The 27,396-nt window shown below is 38.5% G+C and overlaps 1 protein-coding gene across 1 annotated transcript in view; it reads right to left on the minus strand.

Moving 5' to 3' along the window:
* The window catches only part of IRAG2 (inositol 1,4,5-triphosphate receptor associated 2), a 74,433-nt gene extending 56,860 nt beyond the window's left edge, over window positions 1-17,573 (minus strand). The window contains exons 1-4 of the mRNA XM_036760659.1: window positions 17,496-17,573; window positions 14,185-14,348; window positions 4,759-4,873; window positions 4,169-4,331 (exon numbers count right to left, since the gene is read on the minus strand). Coding sequence (XP_036616554.1) covers window positions 4,169-4,331; window positions 4,759-4,873; window positions 14,185-14,348; window positions 17,496-17,573 — 520 coding nt within the window. The remainder of the gene's footprint in view (window positions 1-4,168; window positions 4,332-4,758; window positions 4,874-14,184; window positions 14,349-17,495) is intronic.
* Window positions 17,574-27,396: the final 9,823 nt, after the last annotated feature.

Genomic DNA, 27,396 nt, shown 5'->3' on the forward strand with positions numbered 1-27,396 from the left:
CCAGAGACTGAGGGAGGTGTGGGGTGGGGGTGGAGAATTGTGCTCTCTTAAGTAGTGGTGGGAAGTGTTAATATATTTGTTCTTGCTATGCTTTTGAAGTAAATATTGCATTACAAAAGCTAATACTGACTTAAGTAGTTAAAGGAACTGCAGTAAAGGGGACCCCTACAATTGAGGGCACACTATTGATGGAGGTTGGAGCCATTGGCAGAGAGCCTAGACATCCCCAAGCTCCATCGGGGCGCTGGAGAACACTGGGGTGGGATGAAATGTTACACATATGGGCGTTCAAGCAGTGGGGACCAGAGTAACATACATTACAGTCAAATGTCATAAAAATGATACAAATGTGAGGTCAGGGGAGGAGAGAGACACACTCATTTGGGGGAATCAGGGGATAGCTTCATGAAGGAGGGAGAATTTGAGATGGCCCTTAAAATACAGGGCTTTTATTTCAATTTTTTTTCAATTCAAATTTTGGCTGTTAGAAAATAACAATAATAACATTTATCATGATGATTATTATTATAAACATTCAGTCTTTTGGATATACGATGAGCCCTTTTGGGTGATTATGGTACTCATTAGGAAGCTGTATAATATTCCCGGGTTGGATCTATGTGGATCTATAAAAAACTCTTCAAATTAGTCTCTTTATTAGATTTCTTATACTTTAGTGCCAAATATGTTCGGTACACGTAGGGCAGGAGTAGGCTACAATATATTACCAAAGAAGTACAGTGCAGGAGTAATATAAAGAATATTAGAGAGCTATGTGATTAGAAAAGGGGCTGGGCCACTGTCCAGTCATTTTGGGTCCTTCCTGTGTACCATGTCAAGAGACCTAGAAAAAAGCCTTCAGTTTCCTGAGTGCCCAACCCAGGGAAGATTTACAAGAGGATATGGATAGAGGCATCGATGGATTATAATCATCACTGTTAGAGGGTGCACCTACATTGATGAGATCACAAATCTATTAAGAATGAACTTAATAATTGTCCATAAATTGAACCAAATAACCATACAAAATAAGAGAGAAAATTTTGCCCCACTCTTCTAGCTTTTATTAAAAAGCAAAAAGTATGAACGACAATAAACATAAAATAAAAAATAGGATGGGCAGATATAGGGATAAAGGAAAAACACAAATAGGCAGGAAAGTACAGCATGTGGTTCAAAGAATGAAGAAATTTCATCTTCTAACTCTGGGCGTTTTCACAGGCTGTCTCCTCTGCCTGGAATCTACTCGCTCCTCATCTCTATCTCCAGGCTTCCTTGGCTTCCTTTCAGTCCCTGCTAAATTTCCACTTTTTACAGGAAGCTTTTTCTGGTCCACCTTAATTTTAATGCTTTCTTTCTGACAATTATCTCCAATTTATCTTTCCCATAGCTTGTTTTTACACAATTGCTTGTTTTCATGTTATCTCTCTCATTGGACAATGAGCTACTTGAGAGCAGGGACTTGTGCTTTTCTTTTTATGTCCAGTGCTTAGCACAGTGCCAAGGAATATTAGTGAGCTGCAAGAAATTATGAACGTGATGATTTCAGTGAAACCTGGGAAGATTTGTATGAAATGATGCAGAGCCAGGAGAACAACTGCTACAACAACGACGACATTAACAATAATAACAATGTTACAAAGATACACTTAGAAAGATTTAAGAACTGTGATCAGTGTGAATTTATAGCATGAAGAACTGTGAATTATGCTACTTACCTCCTGACAGAAAAGTCACAGACTCAAGATGCATAATGAGTCATGAAGTTTTGGACATGGCCGGCGCTAGAATTTATTTTATTTGATTATGCATATTTGTTGTTAGAGTTTTCTTTTTCATTTATTCAACTATTTATTTAGGTTTGGGGATCATGGTTGGAGGGAGAGAAAATAAATGCTTACTAATTTAAAAAAAGTTTAAATTTTTTTCAATGACCAAGCCTGATTCCCTCAAAAAAGAGATATGAAAATGTGCTTCTCTCCCTTCCTTACAAAATATAGCAATTAAATTTTATATAAATAAAAAAATTACTCCAAAGATCTGAATCTGGCTGTAAGGATGGTGGTACCCTCAACAGAAATGGGGAACTTTAGAAGTGGAAATGGGTTTTGGAGATTTTTATTGGGGACCCATTATGACCTTTATTAAAACTATAATGAGATCCATTTTTGAAATGTTGTAGTATAGAAGAAGCTTCTTAGGCAAATGGTATAAAAAGCAAGAATCAGCTTTTTAGAGACAGATGATAGCACTGATAAATAGTAAAGCTTATCATGGGTAGCAAGTTGTAGAATATCATGGAATCGTAGGTTATGAACTAGAAGGGACCTTAGTGATTATCCAGGCCAATCCTGTCATTTTGTCCATGAGATCTGAGTCTCAGAGAAGTTAACTGACCTGCCCAACATCACAGGGTAAGCAGTCCAGCCACTATTTGACCTCAGACCCTCTGACTCTAAATCTAGCTTTCTTTCCACTATACTGCACTACCTTTCTGACGTGGAATTAAATTCAACAAACATTTATTAATTATTAAGTCATTTCAATAGATTTGGGTATACAAAGGCAAAAACAAAAAAAAGAAAGGAAGGAAGGGAAACAAGCATTTGTTAAATGCCTACTGTGTGACAGTACTTGCCATACATTCTACTGGGGGTAAAGTATTGGAAGCACATGGAAGTGTCACTGTTTCCAAAGCAATTTCTCTTCTAACTAGAAATACATTAGGTCAATTTTTTATCTAGTTTGAATACTTTACTCATTCAGCTCTTTGAAGGATATTAATGAAGAACCTCCAGGGAAGAAAAAGAGATGACTATATAGACCAAGAAGGTATTTGAGGCTATCTAGAGACAGGTCCACTTAGGCCTCATCATTGTGGGTATTCCTATACTTCAAAGGAGATGGAAACACCTCCATGCCTAAAACATACAAAGGGAAATCATGGAAAGTGGTAGGAACTCACAATTTCCCACTAAATTTTATGCATATTAAGCTCATTCTTGATTAATAACATTTTTTTTATTCATGCACATCTTGTGCTACTAAATAGCCTAAAAGATCACTTTTAGAAGTGAGTTAGCTCACTATATAGGGGTAATCTGAAAATGTCATGGAAAAACAAAACCCATCAATAACATCTTTAAGTGGTAATGAATTAAGCAGCAGTTGTATGAACTATACTTGGCATGCCTGTAATATAGCTTTGCCACGCTTGGGCAATTCCAAATAATGTGGAATCTTCCTCCAACCACTCAATTTTACAAGGGAAAAAAGAGACAGTCTTTTGTAGCAAACCATATGCTATCTGACAGCTTCATACAAAATATGTATGAATTTACGCAGCTGAATTTAAGGAAAGCTGGCAAGTTTTGTGTGTTTTATAGGTTGTCAACATTGATATTTTGGAGCAGCAAGTTAATTCTCAATTCTCCCAAATATCTCTCTCCAAAGAAGGCAAAAGAGGGCTACAGTAAGCCCAAAACAAATGCAAGTGCACCCTTCACCCTCTAGCTAGCCTTTAACTTCAATTCATTTGAGATGAAATCCTTCAATTTTAAAATAGTGAAGTATCTCTTAACCATCTATAAAATTTTGTTAGTAGAGATAAACACCCACAAATGCAAGAGAAATGTGAAAAACATCTTAGTTTTATCAAATTTTAGAGTAAGAATGCTTCATTAAAGTTGTTGGACTATTCTCTTTTCTCATACATTTAATGAATAGTCATAAAGTACCAGCTATTATAGAGAGATTTTAAACAATTTTATGACACTGTTTCTTCCCACTGCATGGGGTATGCATCAATGTGGAGAAGTCTTCTATTCTCTGGGCACTAACTATAGTTATATGACTTATAAAATTACTGAGATAGACTTTGTTTTTGTTATTTCCTCTGTTTAGTCTTGGAGGAATTTTGTTTTTAAGAAATAGAGCTATTGGAAGGTCTAGTCCCCAACGAAAGTACAGAAGAGCAAGTTATGTTGTCTAGGTGACACGGACTAAGCAGCCATTAGGAAAGCCCATAAAAGCCTAGGCCACAGGGTCAGTCGTTGTCACCAGTCCAGATGACAATAGAAGCAATCGTGAACTAGAAAGCAAGTTTTTCATCCACTGCCCAACTTTATGCATATTTAAGGATGAAACAGAAGGATTAAGTAGTACTTACGTTTCAGTTTTCTTGTCTTCTGTCCAAGTATCTGGCAAGCATTTGATAAGGTGATGTTTAATGCTTGGAAATCTTGCCCCTCAGAAACAGCTTCCTCCAACTTGTGCTGCAGAGACTCCGCTTTTTCCTTGGCAGCATGGAGGGCCTGTTCTTGATCCTTAGCCTGGACATGCAATGGGAACACTGAATTTTTACAAAGCAGCAGACTTTGAAAACAATTGGCTGTCAACCCGACCTCCCTCCTGCATACACACACAACTCAAAATTTGCTTTCCTTCTCAGGGGGAGCGGTGATCAGCTCCTGCTGAACTTCTGCAATTCTGTATTTGCATGGGTTTGGTATGCTTGAGCTATTTCTGCAACGGTAGAAGTCTCTATGTGCCAAGCTGCCTCTTTCATCAGCAGGCTAGCTAGGCTGTTAACACCACCGCTTTTACAACTCCCCCTTTTACTTCCTCTGCTCTGAGCAAGAGAACCAGGGTCTGAACTGAGCAGTTCCCCTTTGGGTTTCTTTTTTTTTCCTCTTCCTCCATTTTTGCCTCATCACACCAAGGAGAGTTGGTGGGTAAATGAGTCAGATTCCCCTTTACCTGCTGCTTGGCATTCTTCAGTTCTTTGACAGCTTCTTGGAGTTGCTTCCTAAGTGTGTCTCCCTTGTTCACTGCATCTTCTTGTGACCTTTTAATGGTGTCTAACTGTTTCTCTCTGGAAGGGGGTGAGGAGGGTGGTGGGAAAGTGCAAACCACAAGCTGTCAGTGACATTTCAAATGTCACACACCTGGAGAGTTCTGATAAGCTCAAACTTAATGTAGTTCCTCATAAATTAGGGGACAAATTAAAAGGACATAGGCATTTTGTATTTCAGACAAAAATGGTGCTTTTGTGACCTGTTTTATTTATTTTTGTTGCAAATTATTTTTTAGATTGTGAGCTCCTTGAGAACAGGGACTATCTTTTGCCATTCTTTGTATCCCTAGCACTTAGCACAGTGCCTGGTACACAGTAGGTGCTTAATAAAGTATTTGTTGACTGACTATGGAAAGGGTGCAGGGAAGGGAACAAGCATTTATTAGGCACCTACTATGTGTTAGATACTCTGCCAAGTGCTTTATGAACATCATCTCATTTGACTTTCTCCTAAATGAATTTACGCCAGTGGATTAGAGTACAGCACTATAATAAGACTGAGAATATAGATATGTTTATCTTTTTATTATCTTCTTTTCCAGGAATAGAATCCAGTTAACCACCTTGCAAATATGTGAGACTGTTCAGTAGGGCCTATCTGAGACAAATGTAAAACAGATGCCACTGTTCCTTTTTCAGTGTGCTTTCCCCTTTCCAAAACTTCTATCATGCTACGCTTGGGTTGCGTTCTCTCTCAATCCCCAAGGAAATATATTTATCCTGTCTCCCATTTCCTTTGGGTTCTATTCTTTTCTTAAGAATATGATAAATAATCCAAGTTGAGGAGCTAACCTAGTTGACATTTTCATAGCGTTTGCCTGAAAACAATGTCTTAACTCAGGGGAATTAATGATTTTGGATATATCAGTTACCAAGACAAACTGGTACAGCAAAATATTTTCAAGATCATGGTCTTTTAGCGGTCCTTCGAATCATGCTGGGAGTTGGCTACCTATTTCACCTGTGTAGGAAGTCATCCCCGATTATAAAGAAAACTAGAAAGTTTGGGAAGCTTAGTACAAAACTATCAGTACTTCTTGAAATTACATAGTCTACTGACACTGGGTCGGCAGCTTCATCTTTGCATTTGATGACACCACAGTTTTATTTCTTTACCTGTATATTGCCCCAATAATAATACTAGCTTTTTTTGAGCCAATAGCATCTCCAATGGAACTTTACAAAGCTAACTGACCCCTCAGACTGCTCAACTGATATGTCATTTGTCTTTTTGAGTAACATGACATAATGGATGGAAGGGTAGTTTTGGAATTAGAAAAACCTGAGTTCAAGTCCTATCTCTAATACACACTAGTCTTATGAAGACAATGAAGTTAATTTACCTCTCAGTGTCTCAGGCTACATTTTTAAGATTAGAAGTTACAAATGAGTTGCTGACCTGAACACGTGTGTGTGTATGTATGTGTGTGTGTTTCTAACACCACTAACATCACAGGTCTAGACCTCTTCTCCCTTAAAAAAGCACTTTTCTATTCTAAGAGAGATTAGTTCAATTAGAAAATTTCCAATTGTAAGAGAAGATTGATGCACTTTCCTACCAAAGTACTTTTCATACTTGTATATCTAATAGTTTCCTTAGCAGTCTTTTACCTTCTCTCTCTCCGTCTTCCATTTATTCTACCCAAGACTTATAAATCAATCATCCTAATATGTAGCTCAGATAACATCACTGCCTTGCTCAAAAATCTCCAAAGCTTCCTAATTGCCCATAGACTTCAGACCATAAGCCTTCCATAACCTGTCCACACATGCTCCTCTGCCACTTACCTTATGCTGCAGCGTGATGACCTACTCACCACTGATTCTAGAACACTCTCTGTACTTCCCTGTGCACCTTTACTTACACTATTCCACATGCCTGGAATCTCCCCATTCTCTGCCTATTCAAATCTTTCTCATCCTTCAAATACTAGTTCAAGTGCACTTCTTACCTGAAGCCTTCCATGATTCCCCTGGCTTGGAGCCCATAGTTTATTTGTTAATTTTTCTCTTATTACGTGCTATTTGTCCTTATTATGCACTATTTGATATTGTAGTTATTTGTGTAACTATCTTACTTCCCCCCTAGACTATAAACTCCTTGAGAGGAGGGATTGTATCATTAATCATATCTCCCTCAGAGTTTCCTCTGGGGTTTTACATTTACTAGGTACTGCTACCACCTTAGTACAGACCATTATAAATCACTTGAACATTGCAATACCCTCCTAAAATATATTTCTGCCTTTATTTTTTCCCTCTCCAGTCTATCTTTCAAACTGTTCCAGACATCTTTCTTATGTATAAATGTAATCATGTTATTACTATGCTTAAAACCCTTTAATGGTTTCTTATTGCTATGCCTTAGATCCAGAGATATACAATCTGGATAGCTAAAGAGAGAGAACTAGGGTAGAGGTAGGAGAAAACCTGGGGGCAGAACTGGCTCTTCAGGAGAGAAAGGGGAAGGAGAAAACAGAACAAGGTCTCTCAACCACCTGGCCCCAGGAGAAAATGGAGCCATATGACCTAGACTCCTGTACATAGAAGGGGAATTCCTGGACCCATTTTCTAAATCCACCTACAGAGAGGCGATGACATAGCCTCTCAGACTGAGAGGTGGTAGCTACAGAGAGGAAATGTGGCTGAGTTAGTAGTGAAACCAGCCTTCCCGAGGAGTATCCAGAGTTCTTGGAGAAACCAGCCTGTGGAGGAGCTGAAGGAGCAGAGAGAAAGCAAAAAACAAAAAAAAATACAAAAACCAAGCAAATAAATGGAATAAAACTTTACTACCAGAATCATTTGAACAATGCCTCATGACGCCCTGGCTTCTCAGGGTTTCCCTGATTGTCTGGCAGCGACATTCCTCCTCCAATCTTAATTCCAAGGTTACCCTGGCTCACGCTCCAGGTCTAGGAATCAATCCATTGCCTGTGCCCAGAACTGAAAAGAACAACTGAAACAGACCAAAACCCCAAAGCCAGTTCTCAGGGCCACAGGGCCTTGCTTCTCTAGCAATGTCAAGCTTGTTCCCCTTCTGGAGGAATATAAAGACTTAAGATACTACTGAAGGCCATAGGCTATATATTTCCATCAGGATGGGAGCAGAACTTACTGAAATACCATAAGGACTGCTTCTCTAGCCACTCCATAATTTTAAAGCTGGAAGTGAGTTTAGTGGCCATTGAGTGGTAGGCACTTAATAAATGCTTGTTGACTTGACCTATAAGTTAAAAAGAATCCTCTCTACTATATACCCATAAGTAGTCACCCAGTCTCCGCTTGAATATTTCCAAAGATACACTTATCCCCTGAAATAGAGCATCACGCTTCAGAATAGCTCAAATTGTTAAGAGAGTTTTTCCTGACATCTAGTTTAAATTTTTATTTTTTAACTTCCACCCATTGTTCCTGGTTCTGCCCTCTGGATCCAAATGGAACAAGTCTAATTCTATTTTCATAAGACAGAACACAGCTATGATCTTCCTCCCACTCTCCTCCAGGTTAAATATCCTTGGTTCCCTCAATAAGGCATAATCTCAAGGCTTGTGAAGCAGTGAGGTCAGGAAGTGTATAGAGCACTGGTCCTGGAGTCAGGAAGACCTGAGTTCAAATCCAGCCTCAGATACTTCCTAGATGTATGACCCTGGGCAAGTCAATAGTCTCTCTGCCTCAGTTTCCTCAACTTAAAATGGGGATAACAACAGCACCTGCCTTGCAGGGCAGTTATGAGGATCACATGAGACAATACTTGTAAAACATTTAGCACAGTGCCTGGCATATAGTAGGCACTTAATAAATGCTTGTTTCCATCCTTCCTTCAACCATCCTGGTTTCCCTTTTCTGGATGTTCTCCACCTAATCAATTTCCTGTACTTTGCTTTTCAGATCTGAATGCAATTGATGAGATGTGTCCTGACCAAGGCAAAATAGAGAGAAACTATCACCTCTATATTCTCAAAAGCTTTGCCTGTGTAGCAACCCAAGGACACTGCCATGTCAGACTCTTGTCACAAATTAGCTTACAATAAAAAACCCTAGATCTTTTTTCAAACTTCTATCTTATCATGCCTCCACAATCTCATACTTACAACACTGATTTCTTGAATTGTGTCATACTTTACGTTTATCCCTGCTGAATTTCACTTTATTGGATTTATCCCCCATTGTTCCAACATATCATTATTTATTTGGATCCTGCCTCTGTTGGCCACTGTCTTAGCTCTCCCTCCCAGCCTTGTGTCATTGATAAAACTGTTAAATCACCCAGGACTAAGCATGGATCCCTAGAGTTATTCCATGGATACCTTTTACACTGCCAATAAACCATCATGGACTACTGTGAGTTTAGCCAATCCGTTATAAAATCATGGGATCATACTATCATCTAAACCCACATCTCTCCATGTTTGCCCAGAAGAATAAATAGTATCAGATTTGTCATTAAATTCTTTGCTAGAATCTAGGCAAACTGAATCTCTGAAATTCTGTGATGGTCTATTACTGTGCTGTAAGAAACAATGAGCAGCAAGTTGATATTATAAAAACATGGAAAGATTTGCACGAAATAGTGGAGAGAGAAAGGAGCAGAACCGAGAGACCTTGGTGCATAACAGCAATATTGTTCGATGCATAACTGGGAACAACTAAGCTATTCTGAACATTATAAATATTCAAATCAACTACAAAGGCCCTGTGAAGGAAGATGTTATCCACCTCTAGAGAAAGAACTGATAAATAGAAGTATGCATAGTATGGTTTTACATGTATGTATATATATGTATACATATACATACATATAATATGTATGTGGGTGAAGGGAAGGAGGGAGACAGTTCAGAACTTAAAATGTAACAAAAAAATTAAATAAAAAATTTAAAAATGTAGGTTGGACAGGTAGTTAGCAAGTCAATGAACCTCTTAGAATCACTGTTTTCTCATATGTGAAGTAGGGATTCTGATCATTGAAATATCTATCTCACCAGGACATCATGAATAAAGTGCTTTATAAATCTAAAAGGGATATAAGGAAAAATATAGAAATTATGATCAATCAGTTGATTAATCTTGTACATAAAGAAAATATGGCTGATTGTTATGACTTGTTCTGGGTAAACCCATGTTGCTCTTTGTAATCACCACCTATTTAAAAAATTTATTTTTTGTTACAAATGTAATAATAATCACCTTAGCAACAGTGAGTTGATACCCAGTTAAGGAAAGGTATAATAAGAGAGCGTCTGACTGCCCTTGATGTATTCAAATCACTTGGATCAGATGGACTGTATTCTTGGGGACTGACAGAAACATTAGATGTGATTGTTGAGCCACTTTTATTAATATGTGAAAGATCAAGGAGAATGGGACTGAACTGAACCTTACTGTGGGTCTGGAGAGGAATAGATATTCTATTTTTGTTTTTAAAGAGAAAAAATCTTTTTCTAGCTGTTAACTAGCCATCTATTTAATGACCCATTCTAGAATTTTTCCAGGAAAGTTAAGCTCATAGACTCATGGCTTAGAGACTGACAACTCTATTCTCTCCCCTTTAAAAAGAAAACAGGGCTGTTGCCCTTTACTGGTCCCATAGCATCTCACTTGTTCTCCACGATGTTTCAAATGGTGATAACTGGTAATAGGTCTACCAATTTCAGGACCTGATGTAGGTCATTTGGGCCAAGTGATCTGACCTAAGTCACATAGCCTCTGTTGGTGTATCTCTCCTTATGTTGGGTGTCAACTTCCTGTTAACCAATTTTGTCCAGTGCTTGGCTGACCAAGGATTGCAGAGCAAATAGAAGCAGAATAAAAGTGGAATACCTCTGTCTCCTTTCTCTTATCAGTTACCATTGCTTCATCCTGCCCAAAAGGAGGTCCTATCCCTTCCTTGTTCTTTTTTCCTCTCAAGTTAGCTGGAAAACCACAAACCTTTTTGTCATCCTTTGCTTTCCTCATCTATCTCAGCTCATTTGGAGCGTTGGCATTCCTCACCCCGTTTTAACAGTACTATGCCACACATTTATATTCATCATTTGTTACCTATTCCTGTTTCCATCTCCTATAAATTTCTTTTTTAAAATCCCACTTGGTTTGAGTTCCCTGTTCATTCACATTAGTTTCTCCAGACAGCTTCCATTTTTCCTCCTCAAGGAAACGGTTTCCTTTGTGTTTTCTGAATTTCATTTTTCGGCATCTGTTGTCCCTCTTGTTCTGACTTCCCTCATAGAATTTAGGTACATAACATTATACATATCTTTCCACTGAAACTGGGAATTCCATAAATCTAAGGGTGCATGATAGAACGTGCCCACCTTTCTTCTCCTCTGTTACACACTGCAGGAGCAAGTTTCTCCTCCAAAGAGAGTCTAAACCCTTAGCATAGTATTCTGTAAAGCTGGGAGGCCTTTCCTGTTTTTGTGAAAGGGCACTCCCCAGAAAGAGAAGGAGAACTGTATCTCCTATTGGTGAGCTACCATAAGTCCTTTGTAATTTTTTTTTGTTTGTTGACATTTTCTTTGGGCTGAAATAAAGACCGTCACATTTAATATGTGCTTACATGGAAACTAGAACTTTTTTAAACTCACATCTATTTAAGACCTTGAAACGAACTACATTTTTAGGTTCTCATTTTCTCTTAGTCAATCTTTTGATAAAAGAAGGAAGGAAGGAGAGTAGGAAAAAAGGAAGGTAATTAGTATTTATTAAGCATCTATTATATGCTGGGCACTATGTTAAAACCTTTACAAATATCTCATTCGATTCTCACAACAACCCTGGGAAGGAGATACTATGATTATTCATATTTTACAGACAAGGAAACTCAAGTTAAATGACTTGCCTAGGGTCATAGCTAGTGACTAAAGCTATATTTGAACTTAAGTTTTCCTGACTCCAGGCCCAGACCTCTGTCCACTGTGTTACCTAGCTACGTGTAGAGGAAGGGATGGTAACTATGTAACACAGGGTCACACTCAGAAGGGCATTAAATCAATACACTTCATGACGTAATTTTTACAAATAGGCTCTAATGAGTTAATGAGCATTCAAATGGACTCATCTGATGTATTTATTTTAGCTTCCCAAGAGCTTTTCTCACAATCCTCAACTGTAGGGAAGCTCAAGTATGAATGCCCCATTTTTGGATGTGAAAGGGAATCTTGTTGTTTTACATACTTGCCCAGGAACACACATCTAGTCAGCAGCAGAAACAGGATTCCAGCTCTGCTTTCTTCAAGTCTTTCCATATCACACTTTCTCAGATCACACGTAACAGGAGATCTGTATATGTAGGGCCCAGTCTGGCCTGTGCTTTTCTCTTAACTTTTCTTACTAGCTTGAAAGGGGAATAATGATGACCCTAGCATAGGGGGGATGGTGTCTGTCTAAGGAAGTCACATACCCACACCACCCACTGCTACGAGGAAGTCCGGACTCCCTGCTCTTCAGGGAAAATAGAAGATCCATGCCTTCTTACATGCTCTTTCTGTCCTTCTCAGTGCCTTATCTCTAAGGGGAAAAGAAAATGTTCTTTCTTGAGTTATCCCATTTAAATATGGATCTCTATGTTCTTGGCTGCTTTCTTCATATGATTATGAGTTCTACACAAATTTAAGTTCAGAGGAACCAAATTTTTGCCTCTAGATTAACATATTAACTCCTCGTGTTGGTCTTTAAAGTTCTTTATAATCTGGTTCCATGCTGAATGAGACCCAGAAGATTTGAATTTAAATCTCATCTCTGCTCACCTTTGCTTTGTGGTCTTGGACAAGTCTTTTGACTTCTTTGGGCCTCAGTTTCCTCATCTCTAAAAGGAGGAGGTTGTATTAGACAACTTCTAGTGTCTCTCACAGTTGGAAACAAATGAATTCTATGATCTTACCCTTCTAGACTTAGTGCATTTCTTTACAAATTTATATTCAAGCAAAATGAGACTACTTCCTGTTCCTTGAACTCAATACTCCACTTTGCACATTCATGACTACACAAACTATCCTGGCATGGATTCTCCTTTCTCATGTCTACCTTTCAGAACCCTTCACTTCATAAAAGGCTAACTTCAGGGGTAGAAGCCTTTGCTGATCCTCCTAGCTGTAAATGCTATCTTTCTCCTAAAATCATTTACTTATTTGTGTATGTGCTGTGCCCCCCAATAGAGTATAAGCTCCTTGGGTGCATGAACTATATTTCATTTTGTCTTTGTGTTCCCAGCTTCTTAAACGATGTTTTCCATATAGTATGTGCTTAATAAACATTTGCTAAATTGATCAACAGAATATATACACAGCCTACCAGAGCCGGAAGAGACATTAGATTCTAATCCTCTTTTAACCCTCCATTGTTTTATTGATAAAGAAACTAAGGTCTGGGTGTGGTAGGAGCAACATCTATTTGAGTCCCGGCCATGTGGAGTAGGCTAATATTTTCTTAAAAGGTGGCAGAGCTGCTCCTAAGAATTGGTGATCCAGGGGATGAGGGTCTGAGCTTTTACATGGCTTCCCAGTTACCCAGGGCATAAAAATCCCAAATCCAGTAGGGTGTCCTACCTCCCAGAAGCCATGTTTGCAATGAACCCATACTACTGTAGGAAGAGAAAGAGCTTTCTACTCCAGTAGACTTTAGTCCAGTCTACAGGAAATTTTAACCCATTACTCCTCTCTGCCCACTCTGCTGCCAGCCATATTGACTTACTTGCTGTTTCTTACACACAGTACTTAATTTCTAATCTCTGCCCCTTTACAAGGGCTGCCTTTGATGCTTAAAATGCTCTCTCTCCTAATTTCTGACTCTTGGAATCCCTGGCTTCCTTTAAGACTTCTCCAAATATCACATACTACAGGAGGTCATTCCCAGTCCCTCAAACTGCTAGTGTCTTCCCTTTTTTATGCTTCCATCTCTTTGGCATTTATCTTTCATGGATCAATTTATGTAGATGTTGTAATTTCTTTGAGGATTTGTCTGGACTCAGTTTCTTTATCTGTAAAATGAGAATGTCAGAAAAGATGCCTTCTAATGCTAATTCCAAGTCCAATCTATGGACCTGTGATCTTTGTTATTCCTTTTAAGTCTAAAAATTTTGTTCTATGATTCTAAGATTCCTTTTATAGAGGAATGATATTATAATCGCTGTAAATTTAGACATTTATTGCTCACACATTGGAACTTGTGAGTTTATTTTATAACATAACATGTCATGTCTGGCAAGTAAAAGGTTTTATGAGAACGACACATTTTCATAACCTGAATGAAGAAAAATGAAGGCGACATCACAGACTTACAAATTAATCATGTATATGAAGCACAAATTTCTTAAAAAAATTAATGAACATTACCTGAAATATAATTCTTTCTTGACACGGTGATATTCGTGCTTGGATCTCTTCAGATTCCCTACCACTTTAATGAACTCTTTATCAAGAGATTCTTTGTAGTTTCCCAAGAGGCTCAGTTTTAGAATGCAGAGATTTAGCTTTGTTTCTAGGTCATGTTTGAGATCCTACAAGGAAAGTTACAAAACAAAATCCTGCGTCACACATAGCTAAAGATGAACAAATCACACAGCCAGCATAAAATGCTCTTGGCATTCCTATGGTGGCACTCATTATCTCAAGATGCCTCAGTAACTATATTTAAGCACGTATCCAATTTCCAATCACTAAGGGACTGATTAATAATTACCAAATTCAACAAGCATTTGCTCAGTTGCATGTTATTCCTCTCTCTCTCTTAATAAACATTATCTCATTTTATTCTCACAACAATTCTGGGAGATACATGCTATTATTATCATCCCCTTTTACAGATAAAGAAAACATGTTAAAAAAAAAGGTTAAGCATCTCACCCAGGGTTACACAGCTTAAAAGGGTCTAAAGCTGGATTCAAACTCATGTCTTCTTGATGTCGAGACTAATATTCTCTCCACTGTACCATCTAGTTCCTTTGTATGACTACAATCTCGAAATACCATATAAGCAATTAAAGGAAGATAGTACAGTAATACATTATTTGTGGAGCTGTAAAATGGTCTAGTCTTTCTGGAAAAATATTTTGGAATTGTGTGGAAAAAAGTGTCACTTCTCAATAAATTATAGTATTTACTCAGAGGAACAACCACAAACCTCTTTCAAACCTTTCTAGCCTTATTAGAGACCACTCTCCTTCATGTTATCTATGATCCAGTTAAAATGGCCATCTTGTTGTTACTTACAATACTCCATTTCCCATCTTTGGGTCTTTGCACTGGTTGTCCCCCATGCCTGGGACACACTACCACTTCACCTACACTTAGAGTCCCTAGTCTCCAAAAAACAAGAATACCTAGTCTCCGATAAGACTCTGTTGGAGTGCCTTCTTCATAAACTCTTTCCTGATCACTGCCTCTCCCCACAAGTGCTAAGTGTCATTTTTCCCACAAATAGCCTCTTTTGATATATTGCAAGTTCCTTGAACATAGGGACTGTTTTTCTTCTTTCTTTGTATTTCCAACATTAGTGCTGAAAATCACACAGTTCTTTCAAGTGTTGGAGCTGGCTATCAAAGCCCAGGCCTTCTGCCTTCAGGAAAGATACTTTTTTTTCACTGTGCCAGGGAATTTTAGTGGGTCAGGATAAAAATTACAGATTGGATTGGCCATATATAAAAAAAAATTGTAAACCATTGTCTCTCTTACAAAAAGATCATATTCTTTCTCTTTTCTAAAAAAAATGTATGAATTTAATGGAATGCTATTATGCCATAAGAAATAATGAAAGAGACAATTTCAGAAAAACCTGAGAAGACTTGTATGAACCGATACAGAGAAAAGTGAGCAGAACCAGCTCACTGTTGTGAGTCAATGACAATAACGTTATAAAGACAACTTTGAAAGGTGTAAGAATACTGATCAGCGTAATGACCAGCTGTGATTCCAGAGGAAAGAAACAAACATTTATTAAGTGCTTACTATGTGTAAGGCACTATACTAAGCACTTTACAAATATCTTGTTTGAGCCTCACAACAACCCTGCAAGATAGCTGCTATTACTATGCCCATCTCATAGCTGAAGTAATGGAGGCAAATAGAGGCTATGTAATTTGCCCAGGATCACATAGCTAGTAAGTATCTGAGTCTAGATTTGAACTTAGTTGTTCCTGACACCATGTCCGGCACTCTAACCACTGTACTTTATCTACTTTATCCACTGTAGCTGCCTTTGAAAATCAGAGATGAAGCATACTACCTACGCCCTTAGAGAAAGGTGATAGACTTCAGGTAAAGAAAGAGGTTTTTTTTGACATGGCCAGTGCTGGAATTTGTTATATTTGACTGTGTATTTTTGTTAGAAGGGTTTTCTTTTTTTTCTGGAGGAGAGAAAATAGATTTCTAATGAAAAAATTTAAATATTGAAATAAAGTTTTTCATAATTAAAAAAAACTTTATAGAAGAAAGAACTGAGATATATGTTCTCAGCTGGGATAGTATATGGGGTAAAATGTCAGTTGGAGGGAGTAAGTCCCCACCTGCTAGCTAACCTGCCTTCTCAGAAATAGAACTAAAGATATATAAAATAGATCTGACTAAAGGTAGAAGTGGAAGATCCAAATCAAACATGGTAATTAAGAATTATTGCATCAAAATAATTTCCAAAGAAAAAGAAACATTTGGAAGAGTCATAGAATACAAAACACTGGATACTTGCTGTAAGCAGGTCCTCCCATCTTTCCTTCACATTTATTTCTAGGTCAGTTACCCACTGAAGAGAAGCAGCAATAAGCGTTTCAACTTCAGAGACTTCTTCATGCTGTAAGAGATTTCCAAACCTCCAACTAGTAATTAAGGTGAAATACACATGCTGTTTTGTAGCAAGAAGTAATTTAGGACAAAATCCGGAGGGTATATTAGGTGCTTCTGATGATGCTACTTAAACCACTCAGTCGGACACCAAAGAGAGCCTCTCTGCACTTGGTGAGTCTCACCCACTTAAAAGTTTGTTTCCCTTAATAATGTACAAGTCAAACTAGGACCACCTTCAGGGAGGGAAAAAAGGTCACCCTATTGCCATTTAACAGAGGGGCAAAATGTTTTCCTTTGAGAGGAGATCCCTTTAAAATGGTAAGTTATAGCGTCAGGGGTTTCAGTTGAAAAATCAACATGAAGGAAAGAGGTGATAGCCAGTAGCTACCAGAGAATTCTCTAGGTGCAGTCAGTCCAAGTAGAAGAATGTCATGTTAATGAAAGGTGGGATTTGAAGCTGACTGGTCCAGAATTAAAACACTAACTTCAGAAAGGTTAGAGGGGAAAAATATGTCTTTTTCATATCAGTTATGTTCTGATCAGGAATATGGGCCCTTACCTTTTTAATTTTTTTTGCTCAAGACCTGTGATTTCATTGGTGAATTTATTCAGTAAGCAAATTCTCTCCACCAATGAGATTGCCAATTTGCAGTCTTAGGGAGTTTCTGGGCACCAAAAATCTAAATGCTTATCCAGGTTCACATAATCAATATATGTCTGAGGTGGAACTTAGACAATGATCTAATTTTAACACTCACTATTTGTCTCCTGTACTATGCTGCTTTTTGGTCTCTTAAAAAATAACATGAAAGATTAAAAGGATTCTGGGGCTGATTTTTCTCAAAGGGAAATCTATGCTTTATACATACCAGTTTTTGAAGGATAGCAGTAAATTCTGTTCCCATTTGCTCAGGTTCTCTCAGCAACACCATCTTTTCTTTGTCCATTATGTCATCCAGAGATAGTGAATTGATTGAACTGTATAGCCATTCTGATCCACTGGCCTGAAAACAGTGCCCACCCCATTCCCCCACCCCATTAACAAAAGGTCATTCTCTTAAAGGACACCTGCTACTTGTGCTTTAATAACATGGTTTTCATAAGTCAACATAGTTTGAAACACGAAATAGCTCCAACTAATAATCCTGCTCAAGTGTTTAAAACTGCAGCTATTACACCTTGACTCAGGTGTTTATTCTATCTTAACAGAAGTCTCACTGCAAGTTAGCAAATGAGTATACCCAACAGTATCCTTCTGGATTCCCTCCCAGCATTTTCTTGGGATCCCCCCCCAACTAAGAGGAATCTACCTCATTTGGTCCAGTCTTTGTACCTATATGCTCTAGTAATCTTCCTTGAGCAGCTAGTGCTATGTTTCTTGTTAGTCTGCTAAAGAACTGACACTGGCTTTCATTATCAAATACATAAAATAGGTATCCCTCATCATCATGCTCTCTATTAGCTGGTTTCCTTTTACTACCACCTACATGAGCTCCTCATTACCATCCCTGTTGCCTCATTTGCTCTAAGCAAGCCAATCTCTTTATTACTCCCTGTCCAGCTCTTTCCAAGCACACACTTCTTCCCTCTCGTGGCTGCATCACTGACTCACCACCACAGGACTTTCTCTACCCTGCCACAGAAATGTCTTCACCCTAGAAGCTCAGTCCACACCTGGAATATTTCTTACATTGTAAATACCCTTCTGCCCCTGTGGTCTCTCCCTCTGATTGTCTGGTTCTTCCAAAACCAGACTTATGAGGAAGAGGCTCATGCCAATTTTGTCTTCATTCCCCTCCAGACTACACTGCTGACTCATCCCCACAGGACTTTCTCCATTGCGCTCCTGTGCTAGGTAATTCCCCCTCTCCATCCTACCCTTTTTAGCTCCTGTTGTGTAATCTTCCCCCATTAGACTGTAAACTCCTAGAAGGCAAGGAGTGGCTTTCTGCTTGTATTTGTATTCCCAGTGCTTGGCACAATGCCTGGCACAGCAAGTGCTTAATAAATACTCATTGACTACTCAGTGACATTTTTTTCAAGTTGGAATGCCCTTTCCTTCTTCCTACTCTCTTAGCAATCGGTGTCTTTCAGTACCTTCAATATCCAGCTCAAAATTTCTCTCTCCTTAGGAGCTTTCTCTAACTTTTTTTATATCTCTTCAACGCTTGGAATCACAGAGACAGTTTCAGAGCCGGCAGAGACCACAGAAGCCATTTTGTCCGACCTCCTCATTTTATAGAATAGAAGACTGAGGTGCAGAAAAATCAAATGATTAACAAAGTTATGCAAATAATAAGTATAGAATTGGGATTTGACGCCATCTCCTAGTGTTCCAAAATCCAGTACCCTTTGAACTGTACCTGCTTCTATGTATTCATACAAGAAAGACGGATAATATTTTATACCTCCATGTTGTTTGGTGACTGTTTCATATATAAACTACTCAACTGTACTATAACATAGTGTCAGCTAGGCAACATAGTCGAAAGAGCACTGGGCTTAGTGTCAGGAAGACCCTAGTTCAAATTTGGAGTCAAACACAAGCTGGATTTAAAATTAAAGTACCTGGGTTCAAATCCTAGCTTTGACACTTACTATCTGTGTCCTTGTGAAAGTCATTTTCCCTCTTGGGGTGTCAGTTACCTAAAGGAGAGGGTTGGACAAGCTGTGTGTGTGTGTGTGTGTGTGGAGAGGAGACAGGGTGACACACAGAGAGAGACACAGAGAGACATAAAGAGACAGAGAGACAGAGACAGACAGAGAGACAGACGGACAGAGACAGAGACACAGAGAGATAGACACACATACACAAAGAGACAAAAAGAGGGAGGGAGGGGAAGAGGGAGAGAGAGAGAGAGAGAGAGAGAGAGAGAGAGAGAGAGAGAGAGATCTCCAAGAGCAAAATGGAGTATGTCAGAAAAGGATGGGTTTACTACTCACTTCAAGTCAAGGCAGGATGATCACTTGTTGGAGTTATTTTAGGGGAATTCTTGCTCAGGCATGGGTTGTACTAGATAGTCTGTGAGGGTCCTACCAGCTCTAGATCTATCATTCTATCATCCATTTCACCTTGGAAAATCTGTGACGTTGTGATGCCCTCCCCCACAGGATGATGTGCTTGTTGAGAGTCTTTTCAAATGAAGGACAGGGAGGAAAAGGCACTGATTCAAGAGACAGCAGGATTCTCCATAATCTTATATATGCACAGACCTAATATCCTATGAAGCTACTTTCAGTTTCCATTTCTAAACTAGAGGGAAAGATAAAACAAAAATTTGCAGGATCATTATTTATTTTTACTTATTGCCACTGAAATGTTTATTGTGATTAATTCACACACGAAAGTCTGAGTAGAAAGCTTTTAGGCCTCCATCTGTCTCTCTTCTTCCTACCCCAAATCTTTTGGAAACATCACAATGGCTAATTTAATTCTTTTTCCCTAGAAAAGATTCACAGAGCACAAACCTATAGCAATTGGCTATACGGTAGCCCATCTTGTGTCTTAAAGTGACTCACGGCCTTTATGGTTACATTGAGAAACAGAAAGGTTTACTGAGCTGGTAAGTTGGCCCAGTGGTCTAGGAGGATGAAAGGAAAGTATGACAGAGGCAGATTGTGACCATCTTACTTGGTCTGACTGTTTGGCTGTGCTCATCATCACCTCATTGTCATTTTGCATTTGAAATAGGGATGGCAGGAATCTAAGGCTGCTCTAGATGGCTTTAGAAATGGGCAGCGCACACAGCCTGGCAGGAGCAGTTCAAACAGGCTTGTAGACGGATTCTTCCTCTTCGAGTTGTCACAGCAGCTCAGAGGGCGGCATCCTGTCACCTTAGAGGTGTGATAGCTAGAAGTTATGATGCTTCAAGGCGCTGCTTCAAGGTGCTGCAGAGTCCTTTACACGGGTCCTCTAGTTGGATTCCCAGAGCAACCTCATTATGCAAGTGTTATTACTGGCCTCGTTTTACAGATGAGAAAACTGGGCAGAGGTTAAATGACTTGCCTGGTCACACAGCTGGTAGGTATCTGAGGTAGGGTTTGAACTGACTCCAAGTCTAGCACTTTACTAGACCATCTAGTAAAGGACTTCCTTTAGAAAGCCCTTTAAAGGTAGTGAAAGAAAACTACTTTCTAAGTAAAGCATTTCTTAATATACCAAGTAAATACTTCTACAAAACCTTTAACTAAGGTCTAAGCCTAAAACTTATCTGCAAATGGAAGATTGTCAATTACCCTACATTGCCATTTTCACATTTTCATTTCACTTTCACATTTTCACTTACAGGATAAGCATTACTGACCCATTCTAAAAAAAGCGGGGCAGAGGTGTGTGTTTAGTAAACTAGAGACACTTAACATTAAGCTTCTGCACAGGTGTGACCAATTTTGAAAAGTTTTAACTCAGAAGTGCATACCTCGGTAGACTTAGCAAGTACAAGTTCAGAGTGCAAGGATTTCTCGCCTTCAGGAATGCCCCTGTAGAGCTGCCTGTTGACACGCAAGTTGAATCCATTTCTTAAAAGCAAAAAAAAAAAAAAACAAAAAAAACCAGACAGATTGACTGCTTTGGGATGTTACTGACTATTTTCCAGGTCAAAAGAATGAAGTTATAGTATACTTACAACAGAAGCTCCTGTTTTGATTGCTGCAACTCCTGTACCAGCTGATTTTTCTCCCCTCTTAAATTCTAGAATCACAGGCATGATAAATATGAGTTGAGTTACGTTGTCAGCAGTCACTTAAAAGCACATTTAAACTCCAGTGATAAAACAACTGTGCTACCTCTATGGCTGTGCTGTATTCCACAAGGATTGACTTAAGGTCTTCTATGTGTAAATCTTTCTGTAAGGTTGAATAGAGAGTTAATAGCAAAAAGTCTAATAGACTAACCCATCAACCTTCATTAGCAATTAAGTCCTACAGTACCAGGTGAACTGAATCTACCCACTCACCCTGAGACTCACTGCCAGTCTTATGGCTTAAAAACTAAACAGCCTAGTTACTGACTATGAACCAAATGAGCTCAGAAGTTCTGTATTTGAATTCTAGAGGCTCTGTGGACACAGATTAAGATATGCTGGAAAAGGCAGCATGATATAGTGGTTAGAAGGCAGGCTTCAGAGTCAAGAAGTCTCTGACACAATAGGTGTGACCTTGGGCAAGTCACTTAATCTGTTAATGCCCCCAGGAAATTCTCTATGACTTTTAAGTTTCTGAGCAGGTGCCTGCTTACATGGGTGAAGGTAGTTTTATCACTGAGAATTCTCTGCACCAATGAAATCACAGATTGAGTCAAGGAAAAAAAAAGGTAGCAATGGTAAGACTTCCTTTCCCCTCTAGCCACATTGTTCTCTGCCCCTAACTGGACATTTTAAAAAATCAGAGTGAAAAGTAGTTCTGTTGCAAAAGACATTCCCACAAATTCAGGTCCCAATGTATTTGGTCTCCAAAGGCTTTCTGCTTAGTACTCTGGTCAGCATACTAGCCAAACTCCTCCAGGAAGTGTGAACTTTAAAACTTCCTTTCTCTCAAGGAAAAACAAGGAAGAAAGTTAAACAGTTCTCCATTGCCACAGGCTTTTCCTCTATCAGTCAGTCAATAAGCATTTATTAAGTGCTCTTTATGTGCCAGGCACTGGACTAAGTGCTGGGGAGACAAGAAAGGGTAAAAACAGTACCCACGCACAAAGAGTTCACATTAATTAGAGTTCATTATTCAGAAGACCCCTTGCCTCGGTTGTGCACCTCTTGCTGCTTCTCAGAGCACTTTCAGTCATCTCTCACCAGAATCTTTTATAGGAAGATGGTCGAAGATCACCAAAGCTGAATTAAGTTAAAATGCTAAGCAGAGTCAGGTTTACCCAATGGTGTTGTTGTTGTTGTGTTTGTTCTTGGTTCTCACAGAGGGCCATGATATCAGGGAAATGATAACATAACTTGCAGTTGACTTTGATTTGAGTGAGGGAGGGCTGTGCAAGGTCACCAGCCTTAATTTCTCCTCCAGAGCCATTTGGGTCCAGTGGCCTAATATTCACCAGGATGACTGGAGATGGCCCAGGATGAATACTCAATGGAGTAACGGATAGAGCATTGTACTTGGGATGACTTGAAATATTGACGCAGATTTTTACTAACTGTGTGACTCCGGGCAAGTCACAGACTTTCTGTGCTTTACTTGACTTATCTATAAAATGAAGGGAGTGCACTTGAGGCCTGTAAAGTCAATTCATGCTCTAAATCTATGATCCTATGATCTAATTGTGTACACCATTTAATGACAAAGACTTACACCATTTTCCCCTGTAGTATTGTGATAGGAAACACATACATTTATGTTCTTATGAGTGGATAGAGGCACTCCAACTGTTCCAAATATAGAAATACATTTAAATTCATCCCAAGAGAAGAACTGAAGGAAATTTTTTTATAAACGATATAAAGAGAAGTCTTATAAGAGGACACTGGAATTGAATTAAACACGAACTATTTTAAGAGGTAAGAAGATTATTACTTACTCTGTCTTTGCTATTTTCTCCCCAAATCTAGACCATAACATTAAAAAAACCAACCTTATGCAGACTTGCATCTTTATTAAGCAAAGTGTTCTCGCATATGTGTAGTTTCATCTGAAAGGAAACAAATGGAAGGGAAGCCCTAATTAGACCATCCCTGATTTTCTTCATTAGGAGAGAGCTCCCCCCTCCCCAGTCTCTTAATGTGTCTCTGTTTGGCCCCTCCTCTGAACTTCCCTCATTCTAAACTATATTACATGTACATGATATAAACATGTCTTTCTCCCCACTGATTTGGAAGCTTCTGGACAGCAGAGACTGTCACTTTTCATCTTTGTAGCCTCAATACAATGCCTGCTGAATTCAACTACGATAGAGCTTTGGTGAATGACAATGCTACAAAATTGTCCAATCAATAAACATTTATTAAATGCCTATTATATACTGGGTTTTGTGCTGGGCACTGGGGATACAAAGATAAATATGAAACAGTCTGTATGCCCTGAAGGAGTTTATATTCAGAACGAGTAAAAGGAGATTGTGGAGGAAGGGGAAGAATGGCATTATGTAACTCATGTATCTCCTGCATTCTTGTCACTCTACTATTCACTTATTAAGGGTGAGGGTGACATTCTCCCATGGACGACAGATAACTGAAATGCATAATATCTGAAAGTATCTGGTTATTCTCTGGAATAATTCTGTAGCTTGGTAGAATACCTACTCTTTCCACTACTTGGTATGGGGTGGCTCTCTATCAATGTACTATCTTGGATTTTCCCCAGCATATCAAGATTTCATAGCAAGCCTTTATCTCCTGATACAGTTTTTAATAGTTAAACTGTTAAAATCATTTCTTGTTCCTCTCCATAGTCTTCTGAAATAATGCCATGGCTAGGTGGTAAGCCTTCTTCAAATGATCTTCCAACTGAATGTCATGCTTGTCTTGGATAGCTATATCTTCACATCTTCAGAGACCCCCAAAGCAAAGTTCAGTCCACATACGCATATGTGTTCAGGCAAGTCACTGTAGCTATAGGAGTCCTGATGCTAGGGCCTAGTCCCAGTCAAAAAGCAACATGTTTTCAGCCTCCCCTGCTTTCTTCCTCTTTCCTTCGCTTCACTGGGCATCATCAGCTTCTATTGCTTCTTAAAGAGTGGGAGGTGAAGGGCTGTTCAGACTTAGTCACTGCAGCAAAGCGGGTCTCTACCCTAGGATGGGGCCCTGCACAAAACCTAGGATATCTTTCTATTGCTGCCACTAACACAGGGAGACTGATGAGGGAGGAGTGCTGAGGAAACACTCTTAAGTATTACAATTCTCTATCATTAATTATTAAAAGAGTTTACCTTGTTTGGAAGTCACACTACCTCTGTTAAATTGTGTTTATTGAACATCAGGTACATCTGTCCTTTTTGGAGGGGGGGTGGGGGTTGGAGGATTGTGGAAAGATTTGAAGAAAGGGACTAATCTGCTACCTTGCTGGTCATGTGACAAATATTGTATCTTTCCCCCAATAGAAGGTAAGCTCCTTGAGGGTAAGGACTGTCTTGTTTATTTTGTTTCCAGCTAACTTGATGCCTTTATACAGGAATATTTTGATTCAGGCATGCTGAAAAACCACAGCCAATTGGAATAGATTTCCTGTCTGGAATCATTGAGCTTCACCTTTTATGGCTTTCAAAGACTTTACAGTCTAGAACAAGGGTGGGGAACCTGCGGCCTTGAGGCTACATGTGGCCTTCTAGGTCCTCGGGTGTGGCCTTTTGACCGAGTCCAAGTTTTCTAACTTGGTCCAGGTTTCTGATTTGGCAGGTTCCCCACATCTGGAAGCCTTTGACATAATTATGATATGAATAATCCTCAGCCCACAGAGGCCCAGCTGCAACCTATGTAGTTGCAGACATAACAATTAGAATGTAATTATCATTTAGGATACATCTCCCAGCCCAGCAAAACATCTCATATCACCCATCCTTAGAGAGGATGTGATATGTCTAAAAGTATTTGAACAGCTCTTACATAAAATAGTAAGTAAAATGGGGAGAAATGAGTTGTGATATGTCTTAAAAGTATTTGAACAGCTCTTACATAAAATAGTAAGTAAAATGGGGAGAAATGAGTTGAAGACGCTAAGAGACAAATGTAGGCTTTATAGATGGAAAAAAATTTGCCTAATACTTAGAGCTCCCTCAAAGTGTAATGGACTGTCTCAGGCGGTAGTGAGTGTGTCCTCACAGAAAATCTTCATGCAAAGGCTGGATGACTGCTTACTGCAGATATTGTAGAGAGGATTCTTATTCAGGAATAGATTAGACTAAATGGCCTCTGAGGTCCTATTGAACTCTGAGACTGTGATTTTTTTTCAAAGTCCTATCTCATTTCCTGCAAAGGGAATTTTCAATGGTGGAATAATAGTTCTATATGAGAATAGATAGAAAACCCACAGTTTATCAGTGAAAATGAAAGTGTTATATATACATGCATATATATGTACATATATATTTATATATTTCATATTTATTACAAACTGACAAGTGTAAAACAGAGTTGCCTCTTCCCCTTTAAGGTCAGTCAGCTGTAAGAAGCACAACTTTTAAAAAAAAGATGTCCTTGATTTTTTTCAGAAATGATAAATTCAAAGGTATCAAATATTGTTTAAACTCAAAATAAGCACACATATATAATGAAAGAATAGGATATAAGTGATCCTTCTATATTTGCATAAAATGAATATAGGCCTTCAGTCCTAAACTGGGAAAAAACAAACAGTAATTCAGAAACTGGCACCCCAATGCTGTCTTATTGGTTGGGGCAATCATTCTCATTGTTAGGAAAGACTTAGTACATACTCATAATTATTAGCATGTAATAATATTATCATATGAAAATACTCAGGGAGTATGGATCCCTTCTAGGAAATGTTAAATTTGTGAAATTCATATGTATTTCAGATAGATGCTAATATACTACAAGGAAGGTGATTTAAGTTCAAATAAATGATTTTAAATAATTTAAGATGATTCAAATTAATGAACTTACAAATAGCTCCTTTCTGTTTACCATAACCTACAGATGTAGACACATATAATGTACATATATGATATATAAAAAGCATCCAGATGCCTATCGGAGCCATCAATGGCAGGTTTTCTAGGACCCTTCACCATATTCATCTCTTTACGGGGTATGAATTATACAATCCTGAATATGAAGCAATTTACAATGATTATGTACTCTTTCAAATACTAATAATAATAATTCCTCCCCCAGCTTTCAAATAATTGGTAGGTAAATTTCAATGATTAAAATCAAAGGTGAGAGTTTCAATATCAGCAAGTGTTACTATAAGAAGAAAATGTTTTACCGGTATTTGGGAAGTGCTTACTTGGTGTTCAGTCTCACTTTTAGTCAATTCTTCAATCTTCCTTTCCAATCTATTTATATCCATGACATTCCTTTTATTCTAATAAAATACACACAAACATGTATACAAAACTTATGGGAAGGACAACACTAATCTTTGAAAGTTATGAAACTACTGAAGCTTCAATGATTTAAATTACTTATAGGATAAGGACCTGTGATTTCATTGGCATAGGGATGTCTTGCGAGGCTATTTCCTCTACCAATGCAGGCTAGAAATTTCTCTGCAATTTAGTCTTAGTTGCCTAGGAGAGCATTAAGAGGTTTTTCCAGGGTCACATAGCCAATACAGGTCAGGAAGCAGGACTTGAACCCACGTTTTCTTGGACTTCAGGCTATCTCTAGCTGCAATATGACATTACTTTTATAAAATTTCGATGGCTCTTGATTTCATCTGTATGGGTGGTTCACCGATAGAAATCACAAGCTCTCCATGCTTTCTTATTACTATGCAATTTTTGTCCATGTCTTTAATATGACTGTATAAAATACTTTAAATATTCACTCTTGTACTAGTAAATAATTTCTTTTGGAAGTCACAAAAGCCTAATATTTTAAAGGAAGATGACTACCAGTTAAATAAAAGAAACAAGTTTAGATATTATTCTTCACAGTGAATCAACCTCTCTTACCCCTCTCCTTGTCAGGCATAGCTGAAAATACTTCCCAATATAAACAGATAATTACAGGGTGATCTCAGAATGAAGTGATTTAGAAATTGTTCCTCCATTCTCCTTCTTACGCCTGTCCCTTCTGTTCCCCCAAAACAACTTGAAATTTGCTTCATATAACTCAGCGAACCTATTTAGACATCTTAATACCTAATGGG

Source organism: Trichosurus vulpecula, chromosome 5 (assembly GCF_011100635.1).
Source record: "Trichosurus vulpecula isolate mTriVul1 chromosome 5, mTriVul1.pri, whole genome shotgun sequence".
Classification (NCBI taxonomy): domain Eukaryota; kingdom Metazoa; phylum Chordata; class Mammalia; order Diprotodontia; family Phalangeridae; genus Trichosurus; species Trichosurus vulpecula.